Raw genomic sequence first — 17,772 nt, forward strand, 5'->3', positions numbered from 1 at the left:
TAGCCATGCTGCTGCTGAACTACTGAACGTGATGTGACTTATTTATAACGCCGGCGCTCCCGGTTCACATTTCCTCACACAGAGGTTTACAGTTCGGAGGCCTATGAAGGAGGAGGCCACCTGCAGGGAACAGACAAGCCTAAAAGGCTGTGGGTGCTACGAGAAAAGGCAGCGTTCCAGAAACAAACTGCGCAGGTTCAAATCCCACCCCTGCTGCCAAAAGCCACGTGATGTTGGCGAAAACTGTCACCTCTTTGAGCCTCAGTTTCCTCCCCTGTAAAATGGGACTCTACCCCATGGAGTCCTCGTGAAGCGTCAGCGTGGTTCCAGGTGCAGATCGCTTAGCACAGGATCTGCTGGATAAATGTCTAGGATTATGATCACACTCTGAGAATTCTGCCCAGGGACGTCAGGTCAAGTTCAATTGCTGGGATCCTGGAAAATGGGACTGTCTTAAAGGCCAAATCTTTGAGTCTCTTCCTGCATCTTAGGGCTCCCACCTGTTCCTGCTGCCCCCGGGTGCCACGCAGCCCTGCAAACCTGGACAGACCCTAGAGAAAGTCACCTGTCCATCTGCAGTCAGCGCACCCCGTAAGGCCTGGCCAACAAGCCGTCAATAAATCGCTGCTGAGTCACTCATAATCCAACAGAAATCACTGCTCACGCCCTATCAACTGGAAAGACAACACTTGGACCACCCCTGATGCTCTAGCGTTCTGGACAAAGAGGGCTTGCTGGACAAATCAGCTGGGGCAGCATCCAATTAAACCAACCAAAATGGGCTGCTTCCCTGCAGGACTGCTCTAACCTTGAGTTTGCCAATGTGCGTCAGGAGTTGACAGGAGAAGGGGAGCATGGGTAGGGGTCTCCTGGACTAATCTGATCAAGAGGCTTAAGGAGAAAGGCGTGGCATCTTTGGGATGGTGGGCAGTTGTGGAAAGAACCAGAGGCTGGGCATCCAAAGGCAGTTTCCGCCTGGTTGCAAGATCTCAAACAGGAAATCTCACCTCTCTGAGCCTCAGTTTCCACATCTGTACAATGGGATGGTTCCTCTCCCAATGGGTCATTATAAGGATGAAACAAGACACTGGGTGTGAAACTGCCTGGGAGTGTCCCCAGAGCAGGTAATCCGACCTGAGAAGCAGAGTCACCAGGGAGACCTCAGTCGAAGGCGTCACTCATCACCTGGGGGAACTGCAGGAGCAAAGGCTCAGGGGTGGGACCAACAGCCGGTGAGTGACCTGTGTGAGGTCACACAGCTAGTGAGGCAGAAGCCAGGATTAAACCCGGCTCTGGCTGGCCCCCAGTCCAACATTCTTTCCATATTCAAGGGTCCCTCACCAAGGTAGACTGAGCAGGAGTCCCTCAACTTATCACACTGTCTCCTTTGAAGCTGGGGCCCAAGGGAAGCCCAGGAACAATAGCTGGTGTTTCCCGAGTACTCACCACATGCCTGGCCCTGTGCTAAGCACTTAATCTCATCAGTGTAAGAACCATATGAAAAGGTATGATTACTAATTCCCCATTTATTGATGACACTGTGGACCATCCAGCAGAATGTGGCATGAAGAATAGGGAGAAAGGCTTCAAAGACAGAACTCCTCAGTCCCAAATTGAGCTCCTCCCCTTCCTGAGTCCAGGACCTTAGATAATTGCCTTTATCTCTCTGAGCCTCCACTGACTCACCCATAAGATGGGTATAACCCACCATTTAGAGTTAACAAGGATTAAATGGAATAACCATGCACAGCACTTAAATCAAGCCTGGCAGAGAGCAGATTCTCAGTAAACAGTAACAGTTACTAATCCCATCATTAGCATCATCATCATTGCTGTCAGCAGTATTGTTACGCTCTGTCACTGAAGGGTGAGACATGCATGTACAGTGAGGTCCTCACTGGGTCACAGCCTCCTGGAGTCTCTGATGAGCAAGGCTAAACGAGACGCCAGAGAGTGTCCATCATCCCCACTGGGCAAGTCCTTTCCCCTCTCTGAGCCTCAGTTTCCTCATCTGTAAAATGGGGTAATGGTGCCTACTCCAGGGGATCATTGAGATGGCCAAAGCTCTTAGAATAGTACCTGCACCTTGTAAGCACTGGATAAATGTCAGCTGCTGTTATTACTTATGGGAAACAGAGGCCAGAAAGAGGGGAGGGGCTTTTGCAGGGCCACCCAGCAAGAGTGGCTAAGCCAACCTGAAGTCGGGTCTCTCGGGGGTTCCATCCTCCTCCCCCTGCCCTCCTGAAGCCCGGGGCTGCCGGCAGGGAAGCCTTCTAGCATCAGCCACTTCAGGGCTTTGTGGCTTTTATAATATAACTGTTTACATCCCACAGCCGCCATTCCAGCTTAACAAATGAATTCAATATGCTTAGAAAATGCAGAATCAATCCTTGCCTGTGGCCCAGAATAGGCCCGGCTGCGGCAGCTGTCGGGCAGGGAGCCAAGCCACCAGCTGGGGGCCTGTGGGCGCGGGAAGGCAGGCGGAGGACAGGGCCCAGGCAGGGACCAGCCTCGGGGGTGCGGGGCCTGCTCCAGGGCCACGTGGTAATCCTCTCTCAATCCCGCAGCACCGGTGCCGGGGTCTGAGGTTGGCGCCTCGCAGACGGGGACACGGAGGCCCCAGGCCTTGCTCGGGCCACCACACCTCTGCTCACCGAGGCTCTTCTGTCTGGAGCATCCTCCCTGATTTCCGCTCTGTTTGGGAGATTCGGTTCAAGGGTCCCAGGCCCTAGGACCCCTTGGGCGGGACTGACCCCTCTGAACTTTGGGTGTCTCCTGCCTAGAATTTTCTCCTGGCGTCTCCAACGTGCCTGTCTAGGTCTCCCTCCCTTGATCAGACGGAAGTTTTGTCTTGGAATGTAAGAAGGGCGTTGCCGAGGGCCTACCATCCAATAGGCACAGAGGAGAAGAAGAAAAGGAAGAGAGAAGGAGGGAGAGGAGAGAGAGGAAGGAGAGCAGTAAGGGGGGAGCGGAGGGGGAAGAGGGCGAGTGGGGGAGGAGGAGGAGGATGAAGAAAAGGAGGCCGCGGGGGCGGGGGGAGGGGGGAGGATGGAGCAGCAAGAACGCAGCCACGGCCCAGGTGTTCAGAGAGCCAGACTCCAGTCTCACATCCCCCCCAGGCTTGTGAGGCTGCAGTGAGCCGACCCTTGTGAATACAGGCAGGGGAATCGAGGAGAGCAGAGCTTGTTCAAGCCTGGCACTAGAAGGGACTCAGGATGAGCAAAGGGGGAATATATGATGACCTGCAGAGGTACTAGACAGAAGGCTTGCCCCCTGGACACCGTCATCCCAGGAATTATCCCAGGATATAGCACCCCTCAGCCTGCGCACCAGCTGCAGAAGGAATAAGCATGGGAGCTAGGCTCAGAGAGGCAGAGCAGTGCCCTAGTTGGTTGGCAACACCGAAGTTGAAGGGGAGCCACCAGAGCATGGTATTTCCTACCCCTCATTAAAAAAAACAACAAACTACCTTACAAACATCAGAATGGCAAAAATCAGAATAAAGGAAAATACCATGTGTTGGTGAGAATGTGGGAAAATGGGAACCCCCACAACAGTGATGAGCAAGAGGACAGTGGATCGCAGCCGTTTTCAAGAGCGATCCGGCAGCACTTAGCGGTCTTATGTAAATGTAAGCCCAGAAATCCTGGGACTAATGATATTACCCAGGTTTCATGACTGCACAGAAAGAATGCGTGAATAAATGAGTGCTAGAAAAATGCACCAGAGACAGCAACAGTCAGCTCTACCCACCACCAGAGCCTCCCATCAAGCCTCTTAGATAGCCTCAACCACCAGAGGGCAGACAACAGAAGCAAGAAAAACTACGATCCTGCAGCCTGTGGACCAAAAACCACAGTTACAGAAAGATAGAGAAGATGAAAAGGCAGAGGGCTATGTACCAGATGAAGGAACAAGAAAAAACCCCAGAAAAACAACTAAATGAAGTGGAGATAGGCAACCTTCCAGAAAAAGAATTCAGAATAATGATAGTGAAGATGATCCAGGACCTCGGAATAAGAATGGAGGCAAAGATTGAGAAGATGCAAGAAATGATTAACAAAGACCTAGAAGAATTAAAGAACAAACAAACAGAGATCACCAATACAATAACTGAAATGAAAACTACACTAGAAGGAATCAATAGCAGAATAACTGAGGCAGAAGAACGGATAAGTGACCTGGAAGACAGAATGGTGGAATTCACTGCTGCAGAACAGACTAAAGAAAAAAGAATGAAAAGAAATGAAGACAGCCTAAGAGACCTCTGGGACAACATTAAACGCAACAACATTCGCATTATAGGGGTCCCAGAAGGAGAAGAGAGAGAGAGAGGACCAGAGAAAATATTTGAAGAGATTATAGTCGAAAACTTCCCTAACATGGGAAAGGAAATAGCCACCCAAGTCCAGGAAGCGCAGAGAGTCCCATACAGAATAAACCCAAGGAGAAACACGCCGAGACACATAGTAATCAAAGTGGCAAAAATTAAAGACAAAGAAAAATTATTGAAAGCAGCAAGGGAAAAACGACAAATAACATACAAGGGAACTCCCATAAGGTTAACAGCTGATTTCTCAGCAGAAACTCTGCAAGCCAGAAGGGAGTGGCATGATATACTTAAAGTGATGAAAGGGAAGAACCTACAACCAAGATTACTCTACCCGGCAAGGATCTCATTTAGATTTGATGGAGAAATCAAAAGCTTTGCAGACAAGCAAAAGCTAAGAGAATTCAGCACCACCAAACCAGCTCTACAACAAATGCTAAAGGAACTTCTCTAAGTGGGAAACACAAGAGAAGAAAAGGACCTACAAAGACAAACCCAAAACAATTAAGAAAATGGTCATAGGAACATACATATCGATAATTACCTTAAACGTGAATGGATTAAATGCCCCAACCAAAAGACATAGACTGGCTGAATGGATACAAAAAACAAGACCCATATATATGCTGTCTACAAGAGACCCACTTTAGACCTAGGGACACATACAGACTGAAAGTGAGGGGATGGAAAAAGATATTCCATGCAAATGGAAATCAAAAGAAAGCTGGAGTAGCTATACTCATATCAGATAAAATAGACTTTAAAATAAAGAATGTTACAAGAGACAAGGAAGGACACTACATAATGATCCAGGGATCAATCCAAGAAGAAGATATAACAATTATAAATATATATGCACCCAACATAGGAGCACCTCAATACATAAGGCAACTGCTAACAGCTATAAAAGAGGAAATCGACAGTAACACAATAATAGTGGGGGACTTTAACACCTCACTTACACCAATGGACAGATCATCCAAAATGAAAATAAATAAGGAAACAGAAGCTTTAAATGACACAATAGACCAGATAGATTTAATTGATATATATAGGACATTCCATCCAAAAACAGCAGATTACACGTTCTTCTCAAGTGCGCACGGAACATTCTCCAGGATAGATCACATCTTGGGTCACAAATCAAGCCTCAGTAAATTTAAGAAAATTGAAATCATATCAAGCATCTTTTCTGACCACAACGCTATGAGATTAGAAATGAATTACAGGGAAAAAAACGTAAAAAGGACAAACACATGGAGGCTAAACAATACGTTACTAAATAACCAAGAGATCACTGAAGAAATCAAAGAGGAAATCAAAAAATACCTAGAGACAAATGACAATGAAAACACGACGACCCAAAACCTATGGGATGCAGCAAAAGCGGTTCTAAGAGGGAAGTTTATAGCTATACAAGCCTTCCTAAAGAAACAAGAAAAATCTCAAGTAAACAATCTAACCTTACACCTAAAGAAACTAGAGAAAGAAGAACAAACAAAACCCAAAGTTAGCAGAAGGAAAGAAATCATAAAGATCAGAGCAGAAATAAATGAAATAGAAACAAAGAAAACAATAGCAAAGATCAATAAAACTAAAAGTTGGTTCTTTGAGAAGATAAACAAAATTGATAAGCCATTAGCCAGACTCATCAAGAAAAAGAGGGAGAGGACTCAAATCAATAAAATCAGAAATGAAAAAGGAGAAGTTACAACAGACACCGCAGAAATACAAAGCATCCTAAGAGACTACTACAAGCAACTTTATGCCAATAAAATGGACAACCTGGAAGAAATGGACAAATTCTTAGAAAGGTATAACCTTCCCAGACTGAATCAGGAAGAAGAACAGAAAATATGAACAGACCAATCACAAGTAATGAAATTGAAACTGTGATTAAAAATCTTCCAACAAACAAAAGTCCAGGACCAGATGGCTTCACAGGTGAATTCTATCAAACATTTAGAGAAGAGCTAACACCCATCCTTCTCAAACTCTTCCAAAAAATTGCAGAGGAAGGAACACTCCCAAACTCATTCTATGAGGCCACCATCACCCTGATACCAAAACCAGACAAAGACACTACAAAAAAAGAAAATTACAGACCAATATCACTGATGAATATAGATGCAAAAATCCTCAACAAAATACTAGCAAACAGAATCCAGCAACACATTAAAAGGATCATACACCACGATCAAGTGGGATTTATCCCAGGGATGCAAGGATTCTTCAATATACGCAAATCAATCAAAGTGATACACCATATTAACAAATTGAAGAATAAAAACCATATGATCATCTCAATAGATGCAGAAAAAGCTTTTGACAAAATTCAACACCCATTTCTGATAAAAACTCTCCAGAAAGTGGGCATAGAGGGAACCTACCTCAACATAATAAAGGCCATATATGACAAACCCACAGCAAACATCATTCTCAATGGTGAAAAACTGAAAGCATTTCCTCTAAGATCAGGAACGAGACAAGGATGTCCACTCTCACCACTATTATTCAACATAGTTCTGGAAGTCCTAGCCACGGCAATCAGAGAAGAAAAAGAAATAAAAGGAATACAAATTGGAAAAGAAGAAGTAAAACTGTCACTGTTTGCGGATGACATGATACTATACATAGAGAATCCTAAAACTGCCACCAGAAAACTGCTAGAGCTGATTAATGAATATGGTAAAGTTGCAGGATACAAAATTAATGCACAGAAATCTCTTGCATTCCTATACACTAATGATGAAAAATCTGAAAGAGAAATTATGGAAACACTCCCATTTACCATTGCAACAAAAAGAATAAAATACCTAGGAATAAACCTACCTAGGGAGACGAAAGACCTGTATGCAGAAAACTATAAGACACTGATGAAAGAAATTAAAGATGATACCAACAGATGGAGAGATATACCATGTTCTTGGATTGGAAGAATCAACATTGTGAAAATGAGTATACTACCCAAAGCAATCTACAGATTCAATGCAATCCCTATCAAATTACCAATGGCATATTTTACGGAGCTAGAACAAATCATCTTAAAATTTGTATGGAGACACAAAAGACCCCGAATAGCCAAAGCAGTCTTGAGGGAAAAAAATGGAGCTGGAGGAATCAGACTCCCTGACTTCAGACTATACTACAAAGCTACAGTAATCAAGACAGTATGGTACTGGCACAAAAACAGAAACATAGATCAATGGAACAAGATAGAAAGCCCAGAGATTAACCCACGCACCTATGGTCAACTAATCTATGACAAAGGAGGCAAAGATATACAATGGAGAAAAGACAGTCTCTTCAATAAGTGGTGCTGGGAAAACTGGACAGCTACATGTAAAAGAATGAAATTAGAATACTCCCTAACACCATACACAAAAATAAACTCAAAATGGATTAGAGACCTAAATATAAGACTGGACACTATAAAACTCTTAGAGGAAAACATAGGAAGAACACTCTTTGACATAAATCACAGCAAGATCTTTTTTGATCCACCTCCTAGAGTAATGGAAATAAAAACAAAAATAAACAAATGGGACCTAATGAAACTTCAAAGCTTTTGCACAGCAAAGGAAACCATAAACAAGACGAAAAGACAACCCTCAGAATGGGAGAAAATATTGCAAATGAATCAACGGACAAAGGATTAATCTCCAAAATATATAAACAGCTCATTCAGCTCAATATCAAAGAAACAAACACCCCAATCCAAAAATGGGCAGAAGACCTAAATAGACATTTCTCCAAAGAAGACATACAGATGGCCACGAAGCACATGAAAAGATGCTCAACATCACTAATTATTAGAGAAATGCAAATCAAAACTACAATGAGGTATCACCTCACTCCTGTTAGAATGGGCATCATCAGAAAATCTACAAACAACAAATGCTGGAGAGGGTGTGGAGAAAAGGGAACCCTCTTGCACTGTTGGTGGGAATGTAAATTGATACAGCCACTATGGAGAACAGTATGGAGGTTCCTTAAAAAACTAAAAATAGAATTACCATATGACCCAGCAATCCCACTACTGGGCATATACCCAGAGAAAACCGTAATTCAAAAAGACACATGCACCCGAATGTTCATTGCAGCACTATTTACAATAGCCAGGTCATGGAAGCAACCTAAATGCCCATCAACAGACGAATGGATAAAGAAGTTGTGGTACATATATACAATGGAATATTACTCAGCCATAAAAAGGAACGAAATTGAGTCATTTGTTGAGACATGGATGGATCTAGAGACTGTCATACAGAGTGAAGTAAGTCAGAAAGAGAAAAACAAATATCGTATATTAATGCATGTATGCGGAACCTAGAAAAATGGTACAGATGAGCCAGTTTGCAGGGCAGAAGTTGAGACACAAATGTAGAGAATGGTCATATGGACACCAAGGGGGGAAAACTGCGGTGAGGTGGGGATGGTGGTGTGCTGGATTGGGCAATTGGGATTGACATGTATACACTGATGTGTATGAAACTGATGCCTAATAAGAACCTGCAGTATAAAAAAACAAACAAAACAACTAATACTAAACTTTCATTGGGTTATTTGTATGGAAATATGTTAATATAAATGTTTCAGACATTACATGAAATTTCTAAAAATCTTATATTTGTATTTGTATGGAAATATGTATGGAAATATGTTAATATAAATGTTTCAGACATTACATGAAATTTCTAAAAATCTTATATTTGTATTTGTATGGAAATATGTATGGAAATATGTTAATATAAATGTTTCAGACATTACATGAAATTTCTAAAAATCTTATATGTTCTGGTATAATGTTATAAGTAATAATCCTAGTTATTACTTTAAAATGTATATCTCAGAAATAACTAATTTTCTTGTCAACTGCATTATTATGAACTTTCATCAAATCTTTAACCGTGGTCATTTTTAAGTCTTTTGTCATTTACAGACAGTTCTGGGTGTACTCTGATGATTTTGCAAATATGTTCCTATAAAAGGGTTTCATCTTCAAGAAATTCATGGAAAAGACTCTGACAAGTACAGGTTTCTGGTAACTGACTGTACTGCTGAACTGAATGAATAAGCATTTTCAGAACTCTAATGAAAAACTGATGAACTCATAAAAGTGCTAACAAAAGATCAAGATGAAAAAAAAATTAATTACATGGGACTGAGTGAACTGATGAGGATGAGTATAATTTTTGTGACTTTCTGTCTGAATTTAAAAAAAAAAAAATCCCACAAGGACTCAGAGGCAAAGAATATACAAATCAATTTTCACTGCAAAGTAAAGGAGCTGTTACAGTGGAGGATTACTGGACTGAATGTCAATATTATGACATAGTATGAGTGTGTTTCATGTTTGGTAATTGCAATCATTGTTGCTTTTGTTGTGGTCATCCATGTACAATGCTTGGTGTCAGTCTATTTATGTCTTGTAAAAATAAAATACAGTGTGTGTGTGTGTGAATAAAAAAAATAAAAATAAAAATAAAAATTAAATTTAAAAATCCAAAAAAAAAAAAAAAAAAAAAAAAAAAAGAAAAATGCACCAGAGAACACCTGTGGATGCTCACCTCTGCCTTGATATATATGGGGACAAAGAACCACCCTAGGACCAGCAACAGCAGCAAGGCCTACAAGAAACCAAGAACAGCGTGGAAATTAGAGAGGCTTGGCTTGTGGGCTTTTTCACTTCATGACCTCTGAGTCTGAAAATAAAATGCTTACTTGGATCCTGTCCCACTCAACCAATTATGATCCCAAGACAGCTGTGGGTCCCTTACCTCTGTTTCCGTGATTCAGAGATCACCATTTCCTGGGGCTTAGGATGTGACAAAAGATGTATGGTGAAAAGTGGACAAAGAGTAAGAGATATGAGCCCAGCTGGACCACTAGAAGGTCATACAATCTTTGCCAAAAGGAATTATTCTTGAATGTCAGGAATTTCTTTCTCAAACCAATGAGAAAGAAATTTAGAGATAGAAGAATATTCCCAGTGACTGCCCCCAAGTCTTGCCATATATAATAATGATAATAGTATAATCTTACATGAATATTAATGTTTGCAAAGAGCCTTCAGTTATATCACTCATGCTGTTCTTACAACACCAGGTGAGGCAGATGTGATAAGCACAGTTATTCTTGTTTTATGGGGGGGTAACCCAAGCCTCGCAGAGATTAAGGAAGCCCAAGGTCACAGGCTAAAAGAGCCAGGCTCTCAGCAACCTGTTAATCACACCCACTGGGGCCATAGGGTATTTTGTCCACACTTCTGGAGGCTGGCCCCTTTGTGGAGTGCATGGCACTGCCAAAACAAAACTCGGACCATAGGGCATGTGTGGAGGCTGGGTCCATTCTGGAGTCTCTGATACTACTAAAGTAAAACTAGGGGCAAAATCTTCAACAAGGGAGGGGCACAGTTATTTGTGCTGACATAAGGTCACTCTCTGAGTCTATCCAGGGATGGTCTGTTTATACATTTGCTATGATCCAACTTTCTTCCACATAAGCATCTCCCTCCGACTGATAGGCATATATATGCACGTGTAAACACTAGAAAGGATACGAGAATAGACCTGAAAAAACTCAGTCAACTCAAGAAATATTTATAGCATGTGCTCAGTCAAATGCTGGATGATGGGGTAGTGTGAGTGACACGAGAGGAGATGGTCCCTAGTACTTAAGGAACTTAGGATCTAATTAAGAAGACACAGCTTCTACTGGTGAGATGGCAGTAGAACAATTAGGAACTTAATCACCAAGTCTTGAAGTTTAGATCTACTAGCTCTAAATCATTCACTCCTTACTATGCTATCACTTCCTTGGTCAATTTCTACTCATCCATCTGGCATCAGCCCCAGGAAGCTCCCCGGACATGTGCCAAGTCCCAGCCGCCATCTAGGATGGATGTTCCTTCTGTGCGAGGTCTCTCAACACTGCATGCATACTTCTCTCCTTGTAGTTTCTACACTGTAGTGAATGTTTATCTGTCTCTCTCACTGCGATGTAAGTTTCTCAAAAGAAGGGATCATTACTTTTACATTTTTAAATTTCCTGCATCCAATTCAGAACTGGATATATAGTGTAATAGCTCAGGGAGGAGAGATAGAAGTGAGAGCTAAAATGATCAAGGAGGTCAAGTGATAGTGGGGATTAAATGATATAGAAATGACATTCCTGGTGGGAATAACTGCTTTAGTGAAATCTCAGAGGTGGGGAATGATGTGACTGGAATGACCCAGGCAGAATGGGCCACACAGGGAAGGCCCTGAGGTTTATCAAGGGATGGGTTAAGAAAAGGAGAAACAGAAATCAAACGAAAGAGGAGTTTGTCCTATACAGACTCCCAGACAAGCATACCTAGAGTTCTGATTTAAAAGAAAAAGCTTATGATGCCACTTACATTCCATTCAAATGCTGCAATGGCAATTCCCGAATCCGCTCCCATCCCTGTCAGCCCCACGAAGTGGCACACTGCCGATATTACTGGCAAAGAGAGAGGCGACCATCTGGAATCCAAGAGAACAGACTAGGATCAGAGTTAAAAGTCCCAAATCAGACTTCATGAAAGCAGGTGAATGTTGAGATGTTTCCATCACTTCTCCTTAGGGCAGGAGTCAGCGAGCTAGAGCTCATGGCCTAAATTTAGCCAGTCACCAGTTTTTGCATGGTTGGTAGATAAGAATGTTTTCATACTTTTGAATAGTTTTTAAAATCTTAAGAAGAATGATATTTTGTGAAATGTGCAATTATATGAAATTCAAATCTCAGTGTCCATAGATAGTTTTATTGGAATACAGCCACACTCATTGGTTTTACATATTGACTAAGGTTGCTTCTGTGCTACAACAGTAGTTGTGTTGTTGCAGCACACTGTATGGCCCATAAGCTCTAAAATACTTACAATCTAGCACTTTATGGAAAAGCTTTCTTTATTTTTTTAAAAATAAATTTATTTATTTATTTATTTTTGGCTGCATTGGGTCTTTGTTGTTGGGTCTTTGTTGCTGCGTGCGGGCTTTCTCTAGTTGCGGCGAGCGGGGGCTACTCTTCGTTGCAGTGCGCGGGCTTCTCATTGTGGTGGCTTCTCTTGTTGCAGAGCTCGGGCTCTAGGCACGCAGGCTTCAGTAGTTGTGGAGAGCAGCCTTCAGTAGTTGTGGCACGTGGGCTCAGTAGTTGCGGCTCGCGGGCTCTAGAGTGCAGGCTCAGTAGTTGTGGCACAGGGCTTAGTTGCCCTATGGCATGTGGGATCTTCCCAGACCAGGGCTCAAACCCATGTCCCCTGCATTGGCAGGTGGATTCTCAAGCACTACAACCACCAGGGAAGTCCCTGGAAAAGCTTTCTGATCCCCTCCTTAGAGGAACATTAATCTATCTACTTGGATGCTCTGAGTTGAGCCTGTCCTTGGCCAAGAACTGCCAGACCTCCCATCGGACCCTTCAGTCAGCCTCAAGGACTCCAAAGCTGGGTAGGAGGGAATTCCTCTCCATCCTCCTGACCCTAAAGACCCTCTTCTCATCCACCTCCCTTTCTGTCGTGTTGTCTACTGTTCTTAAGTCTCAGCAATCAAGAGAGATCTCTTGAGTGAGCACGGGTGAGCACTAGTCCTGCCAGAACTGAATTGAGGTGTGGGACCCCTGCTGTGCTCTTTCTCCTGTTTTCACCTCTTCAGCCCTCTGTAAGATCACCGTTTCTCTTCAGGTATTTGGGGACAGGGGATGGGATTGAGCTTGTTTGTAGCTATGGGATTGGTTGAGCCTTGAATGTTTCATAAAAACAGTCCTAAGAAGGCACTGTCTGATTGGATACCATGATGAATACCCATTTTGAGCTTGCAGTCGGTCTGCTTCAACCACCTGGCCAGGTCATTTCCTAATCTCCACTTACCTTCATACTACCTAGTCAGCAGATCTGTGAAGGAAGCATGTGCTGAGCACCCACTGTACACCCATGTACCCAACCCACTGATGACACTGTATGGGTTCAGAGAAGAAGATGCACCCTTTGCTGCAATGGCACTCTTGCCAAGGAAGCCAGACATCAAAACCCAGCAAGGAAGACACCAACTGGGAAAGAATCAAAGAGGCATCACTGTTCGACCGCCCTCATAACTGCATAGAACACATATCCGCCATCATATATCTGCCATCATAACTGCATAGAACAAAGGACTAGACATGCCGGTGGTTGTACAGGGGGAAGCTTCTCAGAGAAAGCAGGGCTTGAGCTGGGTGTTGAAGGAGGGAAGCAGAGAGGGACACGCATCCAAACAAGAGGGCAGCAGTATTAGCTCAGGACTGGGACCAAGGAAGGAGTGTGCTGGGGATCATAAGGAGCCAAGGCAGAAGATTTTTGATGAGGACCTGGATTAGAGAATATGAAGCAGAGCCAAACTGACTCTTCCCAAATGCCGCTCTGCATCTGTTCTCATAATTGTTGACGTACTATTATTTACTGGAATGACAGGGCAGAGCTCTGAGGTCAGGGGTTTAGAAAAAGAGACACCAGCAAGTAGGCAACCAATGCACCTGATCAGTGATCAGTATTCCCCATGCTGATTTGCCCTTAAACACACACACTGGAAATTTTTCTCCAGGAAGCTCTGACCCACTCACCAGCCACCAGGTCGCATCTCAACCAGCCAGGAAGAAGCCTCCAGCAGTGCCCCGGTTAGTCCTCAGCATTGCCTGAGCAGAAGGGAAGACATGTAAGGGTCAAATGTCAGCAGGTGCCCCGAGATGCCCCAGATGCTCTGGCCAGGGTGCTGATGGAAGTGACCTTTTCCAGCACTCCTAAAGAGAAACATTATCCTGGAAACTGTGATATAGCACCAATTTTAAAAGGACTTCAAAATCACATCTTCATAGAAACCAAGGAACTTTAAGAAATCATATTCCTCAACTTCTGTCCTAATTGCTTTGTTTATTTTCGTTGATGAAAACAATGTGAGGTATCGCTAAAGCTGTGCTTGGAAGAAAATTTGCAGCCTCCAGGTCATGACTTAAAAGAAAGAATGAACATAAATGAATTAAGCATCTAACTCAACTAAGTTAGAAAGTGAGCAAAGGAACATAAAATAAATGAGGTAATAAAACAACATCTTTATTCATTATGCCAGGTGCTGGAGATGCCGAACAGAATAAGTCTGAAGTCCCACTGCTGGCCCCATTCACACGATGGGGTTGTTAGTAGAATAAATTAGCTCAGTGCAAGCATTACTGATGTCACACATGAGAAAATGACTGTGAGAGAAGGACAATGAAACATGTGACAGCTGGTAATGTCCTCTCAGCTTCATCACATCACACTTTTCCCTCCCTCAGACATTTTGCCCCCCAAGACTTGTGCCCACCCTGAACACCCCACTAAGCTCCTACATACCCACAGCCCAACAGCCATCACCACCGCGAAATAGACAACAATGACGGAGATGTCGGCAGCATTTCGGTTGCACTCTGATATCTCAGGAGGGTCCGGCGTCTCAGTCACAGTGCTGGGGCTGAACATGCTGGCCATGGCTGCAGGAACTGTTTTCCCCATCCCAGGGACGGCCGTTTTCTCATATGAGCTCTGGGTTAATGACCAGGCTTGAGCAGGTGGGGAGCATTATCAGAGCCATCTCCTGGCCAGGAGGACCTTTAAACCTCTTCTCTGAAGCTCTGAGACTCTGGCCCTCCAGCAGTCTTGTTGGACCAGGTGGAGTGTGGGAAGGAGGGGTGAGAGATGAGAAATGGGGTGAAATTGGAGGTGGGTAGTGTGGTGTACACTGAGTGGAAAGAAAGGGTCTTTAAGAAGATTTGACCAGGCTGAGTGAGGATTAGGGAGAGGTAAAGGGGACAGAAAGGGGGGAAGGAGAGAGGTGAAGTGTCCAGAAAAGAGTCACGAGGACAGGGGGTAAGGGTCCCTTACAGAGCAGATAAGATTCCTGACCAAGGAATTATATTCCTTGAAGGTGAAGTAATTTTGCATTTCCTAGGTTCCCAAGCTCTATGTTTCTTTGGAACAGGTAATCTAAATCAGGCTTTATATTACACATGAGGACAGAGGTGGCCCATGCAGGAAAGGGGAAGTGATTCTATGAGCACTGCATACTGAAGGGTCGGGGCAGGGCTGTGGAGTGGGCTGGGTCAGAGGTTTTGACAATGGGTGAATCAACCTAAAAGCATGTGATAGTGATTCTCAGGACTCAGATATATACCCAGATGTGGGCTTGCTTGATCATATGGTAGTTCTATTTTTAATTTTTTGAGGAAGGTCCATAATGTTTGCCATAATGACTATATCAATTTACATTCTCACCAGTGGTGCGTAGGGGTTCCCTTTTCTCCAGATTCTCACCAACACTTGTTAAGTGCTTGTCTTTTTGATAACAGTCATCCTAACAAGTATAAGCTGATGTCTCATTTTAGTTCTGATTTGCATTTCCCTAAAGTTTAGTGATGTTGAGCATCTTTTCATATACCTGTTGGCAATTCATACATCTTCTTTGGAAAATTTTCTATTTAGGTCCTTTGCCCATTTTATTTTTTAAAAGATTTATTATTTATTTATTTATTTATTTAATTTTTATTTTTGGCTGTGTCGGGTCTTAGTTGCAGCATGCAGGATCTTCGTTGAGGCACGTGGGATCTTTCCTGTGGCGCACAGGCTCTTTCCTGTGGTGCACGGGCTTCCCTCTAGTTGTGGCATGGGGGCTTTCTCTCTCTAGTTGTGGCGTGCAGGCTCCAGGGTGCATTGGCTCTGTAGTTGTGACGCACGGGCTCCAGAGCACGTGGGCTCTGTAGTTTGCAGCACGCGGGCTCTAGTTGAGGTGCGTGAGCTCAGTAGTTGTGGCACCCGGGCTTAGTTGCTCCGCAGCATGTGGGATCTTAATTCTCTGACCAGAGATTGAACCCACATCCCCTGCATTGTAAGACAGATTCTTTACCACTGGACCACCAGGGAAGTCCCATCTTTGCCCATGTTAAAATCAGGTTGTCTGTTTTTGCTTTTGAGTTGAAGAGTTCTCTGTATATTTTAGATATTAACCCCTTACCAGATGTATGGTTTGCAAATACTTTCTCCTATTCTGTAGGTTGCCTTTTCATTTTGTTGATTGTTCTCTTTGCTGTGCAGAAAATTTTTAGTTCGATGTAGTCTCAATCTAGTTTTTCTTTTCTTGCCTGGATTTTTGATGTCATGTCCAAAAAAATCACTGCCAAGACCAAGGTCAAGGAGATTTTCCCCTATATTTTCTTCTAGGAATTTACAGTTTCAGGTCTTACATTTAAGTCTTTAATCCATTTCAAGTTAATTTTTTGCATGTTGTAAGATAGGGATTCAATTTAATTCTTTTGCATATGGTATACACTTTTCCCAGCACCATTTATTGAAGAGACTATCCTTTTTCATTGTGTGTTCTTGGCATCTTTGTCAAAGATTAACTGACCATTTTCTGGGGTTTATTTCCGGGCTCTTCTTGATTCTTTTCCATTGGTCGATGTGTCTCTTTTTATCCCAGTATTATACTATTTTGATTACTATACTTTGTCATTTAGTTTGAAATCCCAAAGTGTGATGCCTCCAGTTTTGTTCTTTTTTCTCAAGATTTCTCTGTCTATTTGGAAACTTTTTTTTAAAAATTCATTTATTTTATTTTTGGCTGCGTTGTGTCTTTGTTGCTGCATGTGGGCTTTTCTCTAGTTGTGGCGACCGGGGGTTACTCTTTGTTGTGGTGCCCGGGATTCTCATTGTGGTGGCTTCTTTTATTGCAGAGCACGGGCTCTAGGTGCGCGGGCTTCAGTAGTTGTGGCACACGGGCTCAGTAGTTGTGGCTCACGGGCTCTAGAGCGCAGGCTCAGTAGTCGTGGCACATGGGCTTAGTTGCTCCATGGCATGTGGGATCTTCCTGGACCAGGGCTCGAACCCATGTCCCCTTCATTGGCAGGCAGATTCTTAACCAATGCACCACCAGGGAAGCCCCTGTCTATTTGGAAACTTTTGTGGCAGGATTTTTTCCCTATATCTGTGAAAAAATATCATTGGTGTTTTAATGGGGATTTCATTGAATCTACAGATTGCTTTGGGTAGTGTGGATATTTTGACAATATTAATTCTTCCAGTCCATGAACATGGGATATCGTCCCATTTATTTATATCTTCTTCAGTTTCTTTCATCAAGGTTTTACAGTTTTCAGTATACAGATTTTTCACTTCCTGGGTTAAATTTAAATTTATTCCTAAGTATTTTATTCTTTTTGATGCTATTGTAAATGAGACTGTTTCATTTATTTCTTTTTCAGATAGTTCATTGTTAGTGTATAGAAATGCAACTGATTTTTGTGTGTTGATTTTGTAGCCTCAACTTTACTGAATTTGTTTATTAGTTTGAACAGTTTTTTTGTGTGTGTGTGGAGTCTTTAGGATTTTCTAAATTTTAGGATTTCTTGCCTAATTGTTCTGGCTA

General features: G+C 43.0%; 1 protein-coding gene across 1 annotated transcript in view; it reads right to left on the minus strand.

The window, feature by feature from the left end:
* Window positions 1-11,754, minus strand: part of MYO18B (myosin XVIIIB) — a 220,840-nt gene extending 209,086 nt beyond the window's left edge. Inside the window, exon 1 of the mRNA XM_036823428.1 lies at window positions 11,730-11,754. Coding sequence (XP_036679323.1) covers window positions 11,730-11,736 — 7 coding nt within the window. The 5' untranslated portion in view covers window positions 11,737-11,754. The remainder of the gene's footprint in view (window positions 1-11,729) is intronic.
* Between the last annotated feature and the right edge of the window lie 6,018 nt (window positions 11,755-17,772).

The sequence above is a fragment of the Balaenoptera musculus genome, chromosome 14 (assembly GCF_009873245.2).
Source record: "Balaenoptera musculus isolate JJ_BM4_2016_0621 chromosome 14, mBalMus1.pri.v3, whole genome shotgun sequence".
Classification (NCBI taxonomy): Eukaryota; Metazoa; Chordata; class Mammalia; order Artiodactyla; family Balaenopteridae; genus Balaenoptera; species Balaenoptera musculus.